Source organism: Gymnoscopelus braueri (genome assembly GCF_963280865.1).
Source record: "Gymnoscopelus braueri genome assembly, chromosome: 21".
NCBI lineage: Eukaryota > Metazoa > Chordata > Actinopteri > Myctophiformes > Myctophidae > Gymnoscopelus > Gymnoscopelus braueri.
The window spans coordinates 4,752,844-4,769,821 of NC_137623.1; the positions used below are offsets into that span (position 1 = coordinate 4,752,844).

The window sequence follows — 16,978 nt, forward strand, 5'->3', positions numbered from 1 at the left end:
TTTAAACAACATCAACCCAAAGCCGCCCTGTGTCGACATATCTGCTTTGGTTACCGTGGTAACGACGTAGGCGTCATGCCTTGTGATCATGTGTTCTTCAAATTCTTTGTTTTCCTCTGACACTGCAGATATAGGACCTTGTGAACCCATTTAGATATGTCTTCATATGTATTTCCTTGTTCCTGGACATTCTTACAAGTTTGGCCTGTACTGACAGTGAGGCAGTGACGTTTTGGACAGTTTGATATGTGACTTGGGAGGTTAGAGCAGGTTACTGCGTTCAGACTGAGACGCAGCTTTAGAAATCAGATTTGAATCAGATTTGAAACCACCTCTGAATGTGGCTCAAGTCGGACTTCTAATCTGGATGTGGCATAGATCTGATTTAGGCTGGTTTACAGGCAGTGGTGTAAAGTAACTAAGTACATTTACTCAAGTACTGTACGTAAGTCAAAGTTCTAGGTATTTTTACTTACTGGAGTATTTCCAATATTCAGTACTTTTACTTCTACTCCACTTCATCTCAGAGGCAAATATTGTACTTTAATCCACAACAATTATTGTTAAACTTTAGTAACTTTGTAGATTTTAATTATTATTACAAAACATATATACATTTCGGCCACTTAAAAGTAGCCGATCTACAAGCTCACAATGCGACGCATTGTGAGCTTGTAGATCTGCTATTTTCAAAAGATCTGCTATTTTTTGAAAAATCTTGACAATTTTTGCAAATCTTTGAATTAATTTATTTATTTTTAAAGCAAACAATTTTAATCCAATATTTTCATCTGTGGGGGGGGGGGGGGTCCCTCGACAAGTAGTAACACAAAAAATTAAAATATGGAAATAAAGAGTTTTCTGCCCGACAACAACAATATACTTCCTATACTGGAGAAAGACAGAAGATGATTGGCCCGCCTCACTTGATAGCAGAAAAAAAAAAAAAAAACACCCACATCCACTGCAGAGTTGTCACACTATAACAACAAGGAACACGTCTTGTGAGAAAACATTTGCCATAACATGTAAAGATGAACATGAAGCTACGTGTTGGTCTCTCAGTAATAATATGTACGTGTGTGGCAGCTATTGTTGCAATGGTCCTGGGTCTGCTGCAACCTCATTCAAGTTCAACCTCAAGTGGACTGTCACTGCAACCTCATTCGAGCTTCGAGGCACAGTTTATTGACAAATGCAAAAATTTCACAGGAAGAAGAAGGTAAACCGTTCTATATCACGTCTGTTCACATTTTTAGCAGTGGTGTAAAGTAACTAAGTACATGTACTCAAGTACTGTACTTCAGTAAAAATTTGAGGCTATCTTTTTACTTTATTGGAGTATTTCCAATTTTCAACACTTTTACTTCTACTCCTCTACATCTCAGAGACACATATCGTACTTTTTACTCCACTACGATTATTTGAAAACTTTAGTTACTAGTTACTTTGAAGATTTGAATATTATTACAAAACATACGTTAACCACTTCAACCCTATATATACGTTGGCTGTTTGAAAATAGCTGATCTACAAGCTCACAACGCGTCGATGCATTGTGAGATGGTAAATCTGCTCATTTCAAAATATTTGTATACATGACAAACTTGTGAAATGGTACATACTGCATAATGACTACTTGTACTTTTGGTACCTTAAGTATATCAAACTAAATGCAATGAGTAAAACTAAATGCGTCACACTAAAGTCAAACTAAATGCAATGCCTCAACTCCTACAATGTCAAGTGCTTGTCAGTTGTCAGTTCAAATGAGTATGATTCTTTTGGGGGGGGGGGGGCTTCTGGCATAATTTCTTGCAGTGGCGTTATGGCAAGCTGCCCCTCTTAATACGGGGGCGGGGTTGACATGTAAAGTCCCAGTGGCCAATGTGGCGTCTATGTATTTACGTCTATATATGGTTGACTCAGTGCTAGTGAAGCACACTTCCTGCATAGGAAGTGGTGCAGAGCTTGAAACCACTAGCAGGCAGTTCTGCAGCTATGAAGAGGAGTTTACCTCTATTAGTACTTAAAGGGATATTTCACTTTCAAAAAAACGTTGGGTCATTTTATCGGCTACTCAGGCTTTTGTGAGCCCCCCAGACCGTTTTTATGTTGCTTGATTCAGTATCACGCGAGGGGGCCGATTTTTTTCGTTATTATATATATTTTTTTATTGTATTAGAAGACTTTTTTTTTTTAAATAAATGAAAAAAGTAATCGAAAAAACACAGCCCCCTCGCGTATTAGGAGGGCAGGGTGAGTCAAAATAATCACAATCAAGAAAACAATCACCAACAAATATTTAGTAAAAAGAGAAATTTTAGCTTTGTTTTTTTTCAATTTCCCCCCTGAAATAGAGTAAAGATATGCTGGAATCTTAAGTGCTTAACTGCCGTCAAATCCAGTCAATTCTGGTTTATTTCTCAAATCCGATCTTTTGGCCCGACTGTTCACACTGCATTTGCAAGTGACCAGATCTGATTTGTCACAGACATGTGTATTCAGTGTGTAATTTGACTTCTGGAGGAACTCTGAACTGCCTGACCCACCTAGACAGCTTGAGTATATTTTCTTGTATTAGCAGGTTGCTTTAAGTAGCTGTACTTTGCTCCAAAGTATCAGTGTTGTATAGTTGGTTTAGCTTAAAATTAGTTTGTTATTTTTTGATTAGCCTATTGTTAGGTCTCAGCTGACAGCCCCATTAAAGGCAGTTTCACCTGAACCAGCTCTATAGTCTTGGATAAATAGGGGAGGAGCCTACTTAGTCTGAAGGTGTTTATAAGTGTGTCCAGGAACAGTGTTTCTTCAGTGTGTAATTTGACTTCTGGAGGAACTCTGAACTGCCTGACCCACCTAGACAGCTTGAGTATATTTTCTTGTATTAGCAGGTTGCTTTAAGTAGCTGTACTTTGCTCCAAAGTATCAGTGTTGTATAGTTGGTTTAGCTTAAAATTAGTTTGTTATTTTTTGATTAGCCTATTGTTAGGTCTCAGCTGACAGCCCCATTAAAGGCAGTTTCACCTGAACCAGCTCTATAGTCTTGGATAAATAGGGGAGGAGCCTACTTAGTCTGAAGGTGTTTATAAGTGTGTCCAGGAACAGTGTTTCTTCAGTGTGTAATTTGACTTCTGGAGGAACTCTGAACTGCCTGACCCACCTAGACAGCTTGAGTATATTTTCTTGTATTAGCAGGTTGCTTTAAGTAGCTGTACTTTGCTCCAAAGTATCAGTGTTGTATAGTTGGTTTAGCTTAAAATTAGTTTGTTATTTTTTGATTAGCCTATTGTTAGGTCTCAGCTGACAGCCCCATTAAAGGCAGTTTCACCTGAACCAGCTCTATAGTCTTGGATAAATAGGGGAGGAGCCTACTTAGTCTGAAGGTGTTTATAAGTGTGTCCAGGAACAGTGTTTCTTCAGTGTGTAATTTGACTTCTGGAGGAACTCTGAACTGCCTGACCCACCTAGACAGCTTGAGTATATTTTCTTGTATTAGCAGGTTGCTTTAAGTAGCTGTACTTTGCTCCAAAGTATCAGTGTTGTATAGTTGGTTTAGCTTAAAATTAGTTTGTTATTTTTTGATTAGCCTATTGTTAGGTCTCAGCTGACAGCCCCATTAAAGGCAGTTTCACCTGAACCAGCTCTATAGTCTTGGATAAATAGGGGAGGAGCCTACACTCCTCGCAGGCGATTAGCAATCAGTTGAAGTGGCCTTAAATACTCGCTCTGAAAGCGTCAGCTTTTAAGCGGCGGCCAGCAACCGAAGGCCAGACGACCAAAGGCGACAGGCGACTTTGTCAAAATCCGACTTAGTCAATTTACGGCCTTCCACATTGAGTGCTTCTTCTCTTCATAAGCAGCAACAGTGTTTAGTGATATATAGTAGTGTGATAGTAGTAGTACTTATAGTAGTGTGTATATGTTTAGTGATCTACGATGTGTTTTCTTCCTATTCCTGTCCTCTCCTCTTCCTGGTGGTCGCAAAAACACTGGGTTACACCCAGATGTCGCGATACAACTAATCTAATATATCCTACTCTTTCCACTCACGTCGAGCAAGTGGTAACGGGAGGGCTTTGGAATTGCCACTCGGCTGTGGTGGAAGGCAAATCTGCTTTCATCTCAGCCTACGCATCCTTGCTCTCCCTTAACTTCCTTGCTCTGACTGAGACCTGGATCAGACCAGAAAACACTGCTACGCCCGCGGCTCTGTCAGATGTGTACTCTTTCTCTCACACTCCCAGAGCCGTGCGGACAGGTGGTGGGGCTGGTCTGCTAATTTCCAGAAAATGGAAATACTCTCCTGTTTCACTGTCACAATTCTCTCCTACCTCATTTGAATTTCATGTGGTCACTGTCTCTCATCCAGTCAAGCTCACCATTGCAGTTGTTTATCGCCCACCGGGCCCTGCTGGTGGCTTCCTGGAGGAGCTGGACAATCTAGTCTCCCACTTCCCTGTCGATGGCTCTGGATTCATCCTTCTGGGTGACTTCAACCTCCCGACTGAGAAGCAGCTAGACCCACTACTTTCGTTTCTCGCCGCCTTTGACCTAGTTATTTGCCCATCTCCTCCTACCCATGAGGCGGGCAACCAACTGGACCTGATTTTCACCAGAGGCTGCTCTATTGCTAACCTGTCTGTCACTCCTCTTTCCAGTGAAAAGGGTAAGAAACTCTCTGATCACTACTTCATGTCCTACTCTCTCTCTCTCTCCTCTCCCCCCTCACAGCCCCTCCCTACCCACATGATTGCCTCACGTCACAATCTTCGCTCACTTTCCTCCACTGTTCTTTCCTCCTCTGTTCTCTCTGCTCTCCCTGCCTCTGAATCCTTTGCTCTTCTATCCCCTGATACCGCCACAGATCTTCTTTTCTCTACTCTATCCTCTTCTCTCGACCATCTCTGTCCCCTCACCACCAGGCCTGCACGCCAAACTCCACCTGCCCCCTGGTTGTCGGACTCAGTGCGGACTGAGAGACGGAGCCTGAGAGCGGCTGAGCGCAAATGGAGAAATGGCAACCTCCTGGAGGACCTTCTCACCTTCCAATCTCTCATTTCTACTTTTTCCTCCTCTCTATCAGCTGCTAAAGCTGCTTTTTTCTGCACTAAAATTCAGGCTTCTGCTTCCAACCCTAAAAAACTCTTTGAAACTTTCTCCTCTCTCCTGCAACCACCACCCCCTCCTCCCTCCTCATCCCTCCTCCCCGACGATTTCGCCAACTTCTTTGACAAGAAGGTGAACGATATCCGATCCTCCTTCCCTCCTCCCCCGGCTGGTGCCCTGCGCACTACCCACACCTGTCTGCCTGCCACCCCCCCCTCTCTACCCTCATCTACTCCTCTCCCCCCCCCCATCCCCTCTCTATCCCACTTCTCTCCCCTCTCCCCTAACGAGGTCCTTCTCCTTATTACCTCTAGTCGCCCCACCTCATGCTCTCTGGACCCGGTCCCATCCACTCTGTTGCAGTCTATTGCACCTGAACTTCTTCCCTTCTTAACCCACCTTATTAACACCTCTCTGACATCTGGCTACTTTCCCTCTACTTTCAAGACTGCCAGAGTCACCCCCCTCCTGAAGAAACCGACACTTGACCCCTCTGAGATCAAGAACTACAGACCGGTTTCCCTTCTATCCTTCCTATCTAAAACTCTCGAACGTGCTGTCTTTAAACAACTGTCCTTCTATCTCCACCAGAACGACCTCCTGGACTCCAACCAGTCTGGGTTCAAAGTGGGTCACTCGACAGAGACTGCCCTCCTGGCAGTGACGGAGTCGCTCCATGCCGCTAGAGCGAACTCTCTCTCCTCCGTTCTGATACTCCTGGACCTGTCTGCAGCGTTCGACACGGTGAACCATCAGATCCTCCTCTCCACCCTCGAGGGGATGGGTGTCTCAGGCTCTGCACTCTCCCTGTTTGCATCCTACCTGACGGGTCGCTCCTACCAGGTGATGCTGAGAGGGTCTGTGTCAGAACCACACAGGCTCACAACTGGGGTTCCCCAAGGCTCGGTTCTGGGTCCTCTTCTTTTCTCTCTCTACACTACATCTCTGGGTGCTGTCATCCACTCCCATGGCTTTTCCTACCACTGCTATGCCGATGACACCCAGCTAATCCTCTCATTCCCCCCCTCTGATACCCAGGTGGAGACACGCATTGCTGCTTGTCTGGCTGACATCTCGGAGTGGATGTCGACAAACCACCTGAAGCTCAACCTGGACAAGACCGAGCTGATGTTCCTCCCGGGGAAGGGCTGTCCGCACCGAGACATGGCCATCACCATTGATAATGCTGTGGTGACCTCAACTCGGACTGCGAAGAATCTGGGTGTGACCCTGGACGATCAACTGACGTTCTCGGCAAACATCGCATCAGTGACGAGGTCCTGCAGATTCCTGCTCTACAACATCAGGAGGATTCGCCCCTTCCTCACGGAGAAGGCAGCCCAGGTGCTCATCCAGGCTCTCGTCATCTCCCGCCTGGACTACTGCAACTCCCTCCTTGCTGGTGCTCCGGCATCTGCCATCAAACCCCTGGAGCTTGTTCAGAAAGCTGCGGCTCGTCTGGTGTTCAACCGCCCCAAGTTCTCCCACACAACCATCCTTCTCCGCTCTCTACACTGGCTCCCCGTAGCGGCTCGCATCCAGTTCAAAACCCTGGTGCTAGCCTATAGGGCAGTGAAAGGAACAGCTCCTTCCTACCTCCGGGCTATGGTCGATGCCTACACCCCTGCCCGACCACTTCGGTCTGCCACCTCGGGGCGACTGATTGCCTCGTCACTCAAGGGTCCTTCTGGCCGATCCACACGGTCACGACTCTTTTCTGTTCTGGCCCCACAGTGGTGGAATGAACTTCCCACTGATGTTAGGACAGCAGAGTCACTGCCCATATTTCGCCGCAGGCTGAAAACTCACCTCTTCAGGAAACACTACCCTTCCTCTCTGCCTGACCTACTTGTTGTTAACTAGTTGTACGAACGCTTGTTTTCTATTGCTGTATTGTTTATTGGATTATTGGATTGTTTATTGGATCTTGTTTAGTCGATTCACTTATTTGTTTTAGCTCATGCTCATTTGATCTAGCTATTTTGTCTCATCTGTTTAAGGAAATAGGTAGCTGATATATTGCACTTTTACCTTAGCGCTAGGTATACTCTTGGTTGCTTGTTTTTGCAGATAATGCACTAAAGACTTCTGGTGATTAGTAGTTTTCGTTCCCTACCTATGTTGAATACACTTATTGTAAGTCGCTTTGGATAAAAGCGTCTGCTAAATGACTGTAATGTAATGTAATGTAATGTATTCAGACTGATTTAAACAACGTCAACCCATAGCCGCCCGTGTCGACATATCTGCTTTTGGTTGCCCTGGTAACGACGTAGGCTTCATGACTTGTGATCATGTGTTCTTCAAATTCTTTGTTTTCTTCTGACACTGCAGATATAGGACCTTGTGAACCCATTTAGATATGTCTTCATATCTGTTGTCTTGTTCCTGGACATTCCTACAAAAAATATAAAAAATAAATGAAAAAAGTATTTAGTTATACTTATGTTAACTTCATGAACTCAAATACAAATACATTAGACATAAAAAAGACAATATAATTTTAATACTAGTCATTAAGCTACTAATAAAGACTGAAGTAATTAAAGCGGGTCATGTTTGCATGTTTGGAATCATAACAGCTGAAATCAATAATATATCACTATTCTGATATTAACCTGCGGACCGCATTTAGTGACGGTGTGGGCCGCATGTGGCTCCCGGGCCGCCAGTTGCCCATGTATGACTTAAATAAATGCAGTGAAGGGTTTGGTGGCTGATTCTATTGGAATTTGTAATTGTCTAGTTGTCTCTAGTTAAATTATGTTTCCTTTAGGCATTATGATTCTGTGGGTTTCTACTGTATGTTTGCTATATGTGCTTTTAATTGTGGTGGCGTTCCTGCCAGCTTTATTTTAAAATCCCCTTTTAACCGTGTGCCACTATCTCTGCAGTGGCACACATGACTGTCAAGTGATATGGAAAACATTTGAGAGTGCCTATGTGGGCAAGGATCCATGTAACGTTATGATGGAAGCCTATGACCCTCTCTTTGCTGCAGAGCCCTTCGATCCTGCATGCAACAGAGTAAGTATGGTGTAAAGTACATTTACTCAAGTATTGTACTTAATTAAAAGTTTGAGGTACTTTTACTTTACTTTACTTTTACTCCACTTTAGTTACTAGTTATTAGTTACTAGTTACTTTGTAGATTTTGATTATCATTACAAAACACACATTAACCACTTCAGCCCCATATTTGAAAATAGCCAATCTACAAGCTCACAACGCGTCGCTTAGCAACGCGTTGTGAGCTTGTAGATCTGCTATTTTCAAAGCATTTTCAATCATACATTTGGAAACTTGTGAAATGGGACATTCTGCAAACTGAATGTTGTACTTTTACTCAAGTACATTTTGAATACCGGGCGGAATCTGCCAATGCTTTGTCAATGCAAATGCATGGATTCTTGAAAAAAATGCGCAAGACCATAAATCCACGCATCTGCATTGACAAAGCATTGGCAGATTCCGCCCCAGAGGTAAAATAAAAGTGCGGACCGCGCCCTAACAGAGTATTTCTACATTGCAGTATTGACACTTTTACTTAAGTACAAAATGCGAGTACTTTTTCCACCACTGGTTAATTGCATATAGAAGCAATGCCTTCTGTGTTCAAGTGTGTTCATTCTCTGTTTTCTGGCTTAGACGATGTTCTGGAGCAAAACAAAGGCTTTTGTCCGTGAAATCACCAAGAACACAGACTGTTATGAGACTCTGGAAGACACTCTGCTGGGCTCTGTGCTGGATAAGATGAACCATGTGTACAATGGCAACTTGACCTGGTGTGTGAAGGAAGGCAGCAATGGTAAGACTCTGGAGTTTTACTGTTAGAACAAATGATGAGATAAACATTTGTAGAATCAAATTCAGGTCTTAATGGGTTAATAAATATTCGCAAACCATTGGTTACTGATTATCAACTGAATTATACATGGTTTTCTTTATCGCAGTGCGTTTATATCTTTGTTTTCCTATAGAAACAGTGACCACCGGGTGCCCACCCTGGAACCAAACAGGCTGTGATAACGCAGTCCGTTCGTTCTGGAACAGAGCCTCTGCTGGAGTAAGTACTATAACAAGACTTAACCCATTAAGACCGGGAACGCACCTGTGTGTCATTTTTAGATTGTTTTGGCTATTCGTTTTTTTGAGAAAACGCTAATGTTACTTCTGCCGAATTAGTTACATTTTCGCCATATGAGTAACTCACTATCAAAAACGATACAGAGCCACCTCTCTGACAATATGGCAGAGACAGTTTGTTTGGACCACAATTATTATGAGAGACGATTCTAAGATGACCACGACCCAGGGGATGAACGAGTGACGCCAGGACTTATGTACTCTATTGAACACCCTTTACGTCTGTGTGTGGGTTTTACAAATATTAACCAATTAAAAAAGTGCTTCTTACTTAACCTCCTAACTCCATTTGATCCTCAAACTGTCCGTCAAACCATCTAACTTTGGAGATAGAAGTTTATTCCATCATATTCAGACGGAAAAAAAACCCTTCTCTACATTTTTGGTCAAAAAACCTCCTAAACTCCACTTCAGCTGTGTTTGGGTAAAGTGATGATAATATAAGGACATGTGCAAGTATCTGACAATGTATAAAGCCACCATACCAACTTTGATGAGGCAGTATTGTGTTGTTTTAAACACGTGTTTTGTTTTGGTTTTTTTTCCATTTCCTGAAAAGTTTAAATATTGGACATAGGCCTAGTTGGTTTCTGCCTGACAGCAGACATATATATGATTATAATCATCTAGATCTTTATCACAAAAGTAATGGCAGCTGAAAGCACATCGTGTCTTTAAGGAATTACAGTATGTGAACGTATTCTAGTTTACCTTCCTGTAGTGTACTATGATGAATAGGAAATCTCAGGTCAAATCAAAATCTGAGATTTTCTGCATGCATAAAACTAATTGAGAAGTCTTTCTGTAGCCACACAAAGGGTGTTTATCCAGTTATTCAGTGTGTGAGTCCTCTGAACATTTATGATCTCTTTAGTTTGCAGAAGCTGCATGTGGTGATGTCACTGTATTGCTCAATGGCTCTACGGCCGCACCATTTGATGCTAATAGGTGAGTTGTGCTAAACGTCTTGTGTTAACAGCAGTCCAGTGACCAACTACTAAAGTTAAAACTGATATTTAGGCCTACTGTATTTATACTATTTCACTGCTCATTTTAAAATTATAAAAGATATATATATTTAACTTTTTTTTTATGCACACACAACTTTGGATGTCAAATGATACAATATCTGACTGGTAAAATACACTTAGATTGTATACATTGTGCTTTTGTATTTTTACATATATACATGGGGAACTGGCGGTTACATGCGGCCCCCACCTTCACTTAATGCAGCCCGCAGGTTAACATCGGAATACTGATATATGTTTTATTCAGCTGTTACAATTCCAAACATGCAAACATGACCCGCTTTACTTCAGTCTGTATTATTAGCTTAATGAATAGTATAAACAAATTATTGTCTTTTTTATGTCCAAAGTATTTGTATTTAAGTTCATAAAGTTAACTTAAGTATAACTAAATACATTTGAAATTAAATTCCAATTGAAAAATAGCCAAAAATAAATCAGGATTCCAATAAAAAAATAGCAGATCTACAAGCTCAAAACGCGTCACACTGCGACGTGTTTTGAGCTTGTAGATCGGCTATTTTTGCTACTTTTGTGTGACATGAAGCATACGGCATTAATTTACGAAAAAAGTTAAAATATGGAGATAAGAGGTGTCTGCCCGACAGTATTATGTGTCCCTCTGGAGTGAGTGTGGAAATATAGTGGCCCTCTGCATCATCAAAGTTGCATCACCCCTGTGTCGTAGGCATTTAAAACCTAGAAATATTAAATGGTGCATTTATATAGCGCTTTTATCCAAAGCGCTTTACATAGATTGTGCATTACATTCACCCATTCACACACACATTCACACACCGATGGCGGAGGAAACCATGCAAGGCACCAACCTGCTCATTGGGAGCAATTAGGGGTTCAGTGTCTTGCTCAAGGACACTTCGACACTAACTCTGGGGGAGCCTCCCAGCCCGGGATCGAACTGGGAACCTTGCGGTTTCCAGTTCACTCTACCCCTGAGCCACTGCCGTCCCGGTAGAAACCTCACCATACGTTTTCAAAGTTCTGTTTTTGAGTTGCTACCATAGCCTGTATGCACAACCACACATTGATTAATATAAGCACTGAGCCCTGAAGGCAGGATAATACAGGATAAATACATTGAGGTGAATTAATTACCAGACTGGTTTCATGTAGTACCGTATTATGGTCCATACTGAACCATATCTGTAAACAAAATCCAATTATGATGGTCATATGGTTGTTGTCGAGCAGAAACCCCTTATCTCCATTTTAACTACTTGATCATACTACAGCGTCACACAAAAGCATAAAAAGTACAGTAGCAGATCTGCAAGCTCGAAACGCGGCGCAAAGCGACGCGTTTTGAGCTTGTAGATCTGCTACTTTTGAACAGTTTTGTACATGAGGTTTCCACCCGACGGAGACGATATGTTATCCATAGGTTCCTTATAAGGGAAATCCACTACAGTTCCGTATGAGTGGCACAATATAGTGTTCAAATTTCTAATAGACTAAGACAAAAGGCAACTTGGATGTGTGCATGTAGTGTGGAGCTTAAGCGCCCTCTGGTGGACCAATGTGGCATATATATTATTGGCCAGGTATTCACCCGTTTCCTAGGCTGTGTGTTTTCCATTTCCTGTCAATTTCATTGGATATCATTGGTCATCTGACCAGTTTCATTGGATTTCATTGGATCAAATCGACAGGAAGTGGAAAACACACAGCCTAGGAAACAGGTGAATACAGTATATGGGTACCAGTGGTTTGAGTGTCCACCTTGGGATTGGGAGGTCAAGGTTCAATCCCCGAGTAAGTCATACCAAAGACTATAAAAGAATGGGACTCAATGTCTCCCTAATTGGCACTCAGCGGGTTGGATTGGGGGGGTAAGTCCCTACATGTGACATACTAGTGTCATGTCCAGGGTTTTACACCAGGTGTAACATAAGGTAATACGGTGATTTATTACCAAATTGACACAAAACATGGGCCCCTGAACATAAAATCCTAATCAAACAAGATCCTATGCTTACTGTTAACCAAAAATATAAAGTACATAGATCTTACCGATCTTCCTAACTAAAAATAAACACATGGTCAAACGAAAACCAAGTGAAAGAAAGGCCACCCACCCCTACTGTACCAAGGCTCCACACAAACTACACCATGTTAAAAATGACAACTCTATAAACACTAACAAATCTAAAACACAGAAGCCAGAGGTTGGACTCTGCTTGAACTGAGACGTAAAGATTGTGGTGAGAGACATTGTTTATAGTCCACAGCCTGGTCACAGGAGCCAATCACCAGCAGCCTGTGGCAGCAGGGTCCGCCTAGTAGCCAACCAATCACATTCATACACCACTCAGTCACCAGCTGTTACTCAATCACTCAATCAGCACCACTCAATCACACCTACTGTACCAATGAGGGAAGTAGACATACAGAGGGCAACGCCACACAGGAACATACACACATATGACCCCATGGTCATAACAAGGGGGTGTACTTGTACAAATGACCAGTGGTGGAAAAAGTACTCACATTTCTTACTTAAGTAAAAGTATCAATACTGCAATACTCTGTTACAAGTAAAAGTCCGGAATACAACATTCACTTGAGTAAAAGTACAAAAGTATTGGCATCAAAATATACTTAAAAGTACCAAAAGTTACAGTACTCATTGTGCAGAATGTCCCATTTCCCAAATTCAAAATGTATAAAAAATCTTTTGAAAATGGCCGAAATATATATAGGGCTGAAGTGGTTCCTGTGTTTTGCGATAATAATCAAAGTCTAAAAAGTAACTAGTAACTAAAGTTTTCAAATTATTGTAGTGGAGTAAAAGTGCAATATTTGCCTCTGAGATGTAGTGGAGTAGAAGAAAAAGTACTGAACACGGGATATACTCCAGTAAAGTAAAATACCTCAAATGTATAATTAAGTACAGTACTTGAGTAAATGTACTTCGTTAATTTTAACCACTGCAAATTCTTACAATGGACTAGTTATGCACTCACTCAGCTGAAGATGGTGAATAGATGCTGCATTGACTATTACCTTGTTTTACCAGCAGATGGCAGTCAAAGACAATGAATGGGAGTCTATGGGCCTGTGTCCACTAGGTACTTGCTGGCAGTGCCAGTGCTTTTGAAAATAGTGTTCAATGGTAACAGAGAGCTGCTGGCAGCTGCCTCCGAGCTCCTGCCAGCTCCAGCGACTTGTTTTCAGAGCACTCTGTGTTTGTTTGTGTGCCTCGCTGCCTCTGAACATTTCTTTCCGGTGCTTGTTTCATAGTGACTGAAAGTCACTATGAAACAAATTTGGAAACGAAAAAAGGGGACATTTACTCGCAACCCATAAAAATAGGTCCGCGAGGCAAACATGGGTCCCGACCCATTGTTTGGGAAACAGAGGTTTACATGAAATTTCAGTAAGTTGGTTGTTTTGGTGTGTGTGTGTCACAGTTTGAATAGAAGAACGCTTGGCGCTCGCCCCGGGTCAAATCCGGCAACCTTGGAACGGTCGCCACCAGGTATACCTAAAACTATGCCTAACCCTAATTATATTCTTAAACGCAACGTCAGTAAAACTATGCCTAACTATACCTAAACCTTATTCCTCAGTAAAAACGAATACAAGAACCACGAAAAACAAATGGGGGCGAGTGTGTTTTGGGGCGAGCGTTCCAGTTACCTTTGAATTGTGACCCATGGTCACTCTGGTAGAACACAGGACTGAAGCATGCTTGTTATAAACAACCCTCACAGTTATGATCTTCTTCACAGCACACTTGGCAACATAGAAGTCCCACGGTTCAACTCCAGCAAGATCACCAGGCTCAGTATCATTCTGGTCACCAAGGAGAATCCTATGTAAGATAATTGATGATTAAGATAATAATGATTATTTTTATATAATTATGTTGCTTCTGAAATGTAATTTATTCACGTGTGGTGTTACGTTATTGTTACATCATTGCTGTCAGGCAGAAACCTCTTATCGCCATATTATAACTTTTTGTGTTTTTTGTTCATTAACGCCCTACTTCTTGATCATACTACAGCGTCACACGAAAGTATCAAAAGTAGCAGATCTACAAGCTTGAAACGTTGCGCGAAGCGCTACGATTTGAGCTTGTCGATCTGCTATTTTTTTACAAACACTTTAAATAGTTCATCTTTCACTCAATAGGGACAACTACCGTCGCAGGTTGATGATGTCATTTGTCCATGTGTGGTCTAACCCTATGGAATGTATGGCATGCATGTGAAAATTAAAAACAACGTAATAATTCCTAAGGTTAATATGAGCATCAAATCAATATTTGAAATACTTTTTATTTTCACATGCATGCCATACATGTCATAGGGCTAGACCACACATGGACAAATGACATCATCAACCAACCTAGACCCCTTTACAGACAACGTCACACTGGTTGCAAGCGCCATATTGCGCAAGCGTCAAACCCATTATGTCAGGTCTCGCTAGGGCGCGCAGCACTAGGCAACACACAAGAGGGGGTTTGGGGTGTGCTGAAACCAGCGCACCCCAAAACAACAGGTTGAGAATTGATTGTGTGAAACAATCACCTGTGCATCGAGTCTCAATGTTGGTAAACAAATAATTGGTCTATTGAGTGAAAGATGAACTATTTATAAAATAAATAAAACATTTAGGGTATTTTGATTTTTTTATTTTAGTTATAGAGGGCGATTATAATGTAATTAAGGCATATTTGGCTTATTAGCCAGAGATCCTTTTACATTTTTATCCTGAAAAGTAACAGTTTTGGACTTAATGAGGTTTCCACCCGACAGAGACAATATGTTGTTAAAAAAATAAAGTACAAACTGTATAAAATAACAATAAACATGTTTATGAACATTTTTATTTAGGAAAAATTGTGCCGATCCATCTTTACAAGACTTGCAGAACATGCTGGCTCCAGGACTTAAATACAATTGCACGGTGATGACTGAGTGAGTAACAGTGTTGTGTGAGCAGTGGTGGAAGAGGTACTCAGATATTTTACTTAAGTAAAAGTAGCAATACCACAATATAAAAAATACTCTGGTACAAGTAAAAGGACTGTGTTCAAAATGTTACTCGAGTAAAAGTACAAAAGTATTGGCATCAAAATATACTTAAAGTACCAAAAGTAAAAGTAATAAAATGTTTAAAAATAGCAGATCTACAAGCGCCGCGATGCGACGCGTTGTGAGCTTGTAGATCGGCTATTTTCAAATAGCTTATGTATAAAATAGGGCTAAAGGGGTTAATGTATGTTTTATAATATAGCCTACTACTTTATATCTACAAAGTAACATAAGTTAAAAAAGTAAAAAGAGTAAAAGTACAATATTTGTCTCTGAGATGTAGTGGAGTAGAAGTAAAAGTATTGAACATGGTAATTTTTCATTCTGTCATTATGTCTCTCTCTTTAGGGCCAAAATCAAAGCCTGCATCATGACCAATTCACCCTGTGGGGCCTGTTGGTAAACTACTGTTAGTGGTTGTGGTGTAAAGGTAAAGTGGTGTAAAGGTAACAGGAAGAGTGGGCACTAAGGAAGACTGGGCACCTCAACGTAAAATTGGCCATTTGGTCCTAAATGTTAAAACATTAAATATTTGGAAAACGGTCTAAAGTAATGTAAAGTATACATGATTAGAACATGATTAAAGGGCAAGACCACGTTGGTAGAGGTTTGGGTTGTGTAGTTACCTTGCCATGATGTAACTCCAAAGGTGGACAAGAAATACAAAAATAATTGCTCCATTGATTAGAAATTGAGAATTCAAAATATGCTCCTCATTGACTTACATTGTACAGTGAAACAGCTCTCAAAGTCTCTTTTAGCACGTAAACGAACGCAAACAAAGTTGATTCAGACAATATAGGACATCACCAAACTCAGTACTGCTTGTTTTATTTAATAAAAATGTTAACTCCCTGTTGATTTTACTATTTGAATATCCGGATCCGGATCCACAGATCCAGTCCGGGTTTTCTGCCTAATAAAAATAGCAAAATCAACAGTACTGGGTTTGGTGATGTTCTATATTGTCTGAATCAACTTTGTTTGCGTTCGTTTACGTGCTAAAAGAGACTTTGAGAGTTGTTTTACCGTACAATGTAAGTCAATATGGAGCATATTTTGAATTCTCAATTTCGAATCAATGGAGCAATTATTTATGGTTTCCTGTCCACCTTTGGAGTTACATCATGGCAAGGTAACTACACAACCCAAACCTCTACCAAAGTGGTCTTGCCCTTTAAACATTTGACAATTAAGGTCTAATATTTTTTACACAAACGAGGTACAAGGAGGTGCAGATAGACATTCTGGACACAGCTGGACAAGATATACTTTTCCCAAGCCAAGCCAAAGATTTTTTTTTACATACATGGAAGAAACATGTGAAGCTGTCACAGGTTCAACAAATGTCCAAGCATCATACAGATGTATTTTCTGGGATTTATTTCCATAACTCTCCAAACTCCTCCAACAGTAAACACCATACATAAGACACCATGAAAAACTATATAATAAATAATTACATACATAAAACATACATTTGTTCAGTTGAGACCATAATCATTATGAAACAGAGTCCTCTGACTACTGAGTCCACACAGGTGCATCCAATTATTGACATGCAGTTACACTGAAGTCTCTCAAACAAATGATACATTTGCACATTTGATAATAACAAATGCACACATA

General features: G+C 41.2%; 2 protein-coding genes and 1 long non-coding RNA gene across 3 annotated transcripts in view; all 3 read left to right on the forward strand.

Annotated features, from left to right (window-relative positions):
- The window catches only part of LOC308077449, a 78,602-nt gene that overhangs the window by 52,818 nt on the left and 8,806 nt on the right, over positions 1-16,978 (forward strand). The window lies entirely within an intron of this gene.
- On the forward strand, positions 1,042-8,940 carry LOC308077523 (ADP-ribosyl cyclase/cyclic ADP-ribose hydrolase 1-like; the record flags this gene model as incomplete). The annotated part of the gene is made up of 3 exons (XM_080418271.1): positions 1,042-1,222; positions 8,001-8,133; positions 8,755-8,940. Exons 1-3 carry the CDS (start codon positions 1,101-1,103, stop codon positions 8,938-8,940), a joined length of 441 nt encoding a protein of 146 aa, XP_080274397.1. The 5' UTR covers positions 1,042-1,100.
- Positions 9,041-15,924, forward strand: LOC308077524 (ADP-ribosyl cyclase/cyclic ADP-ribose hydrolase 1-like; the record flags this gene model as incomplete). Its single annotated transcript, XM_080418272.1, has 5 exons — positions 9,041-9,172; positions 10,127-10,200; positions 14,036-14,122; positions 15,149-15,232; positions 15,698-15,924. 5 exons carry the CDS (start codon positions 9,041-9,043, stop codon positions 15,750-15,752), a joined length of 432 nt encoding a protein of 143 aa, XP_080274398.1. The 3' UTR covers positions 15,753-15,924.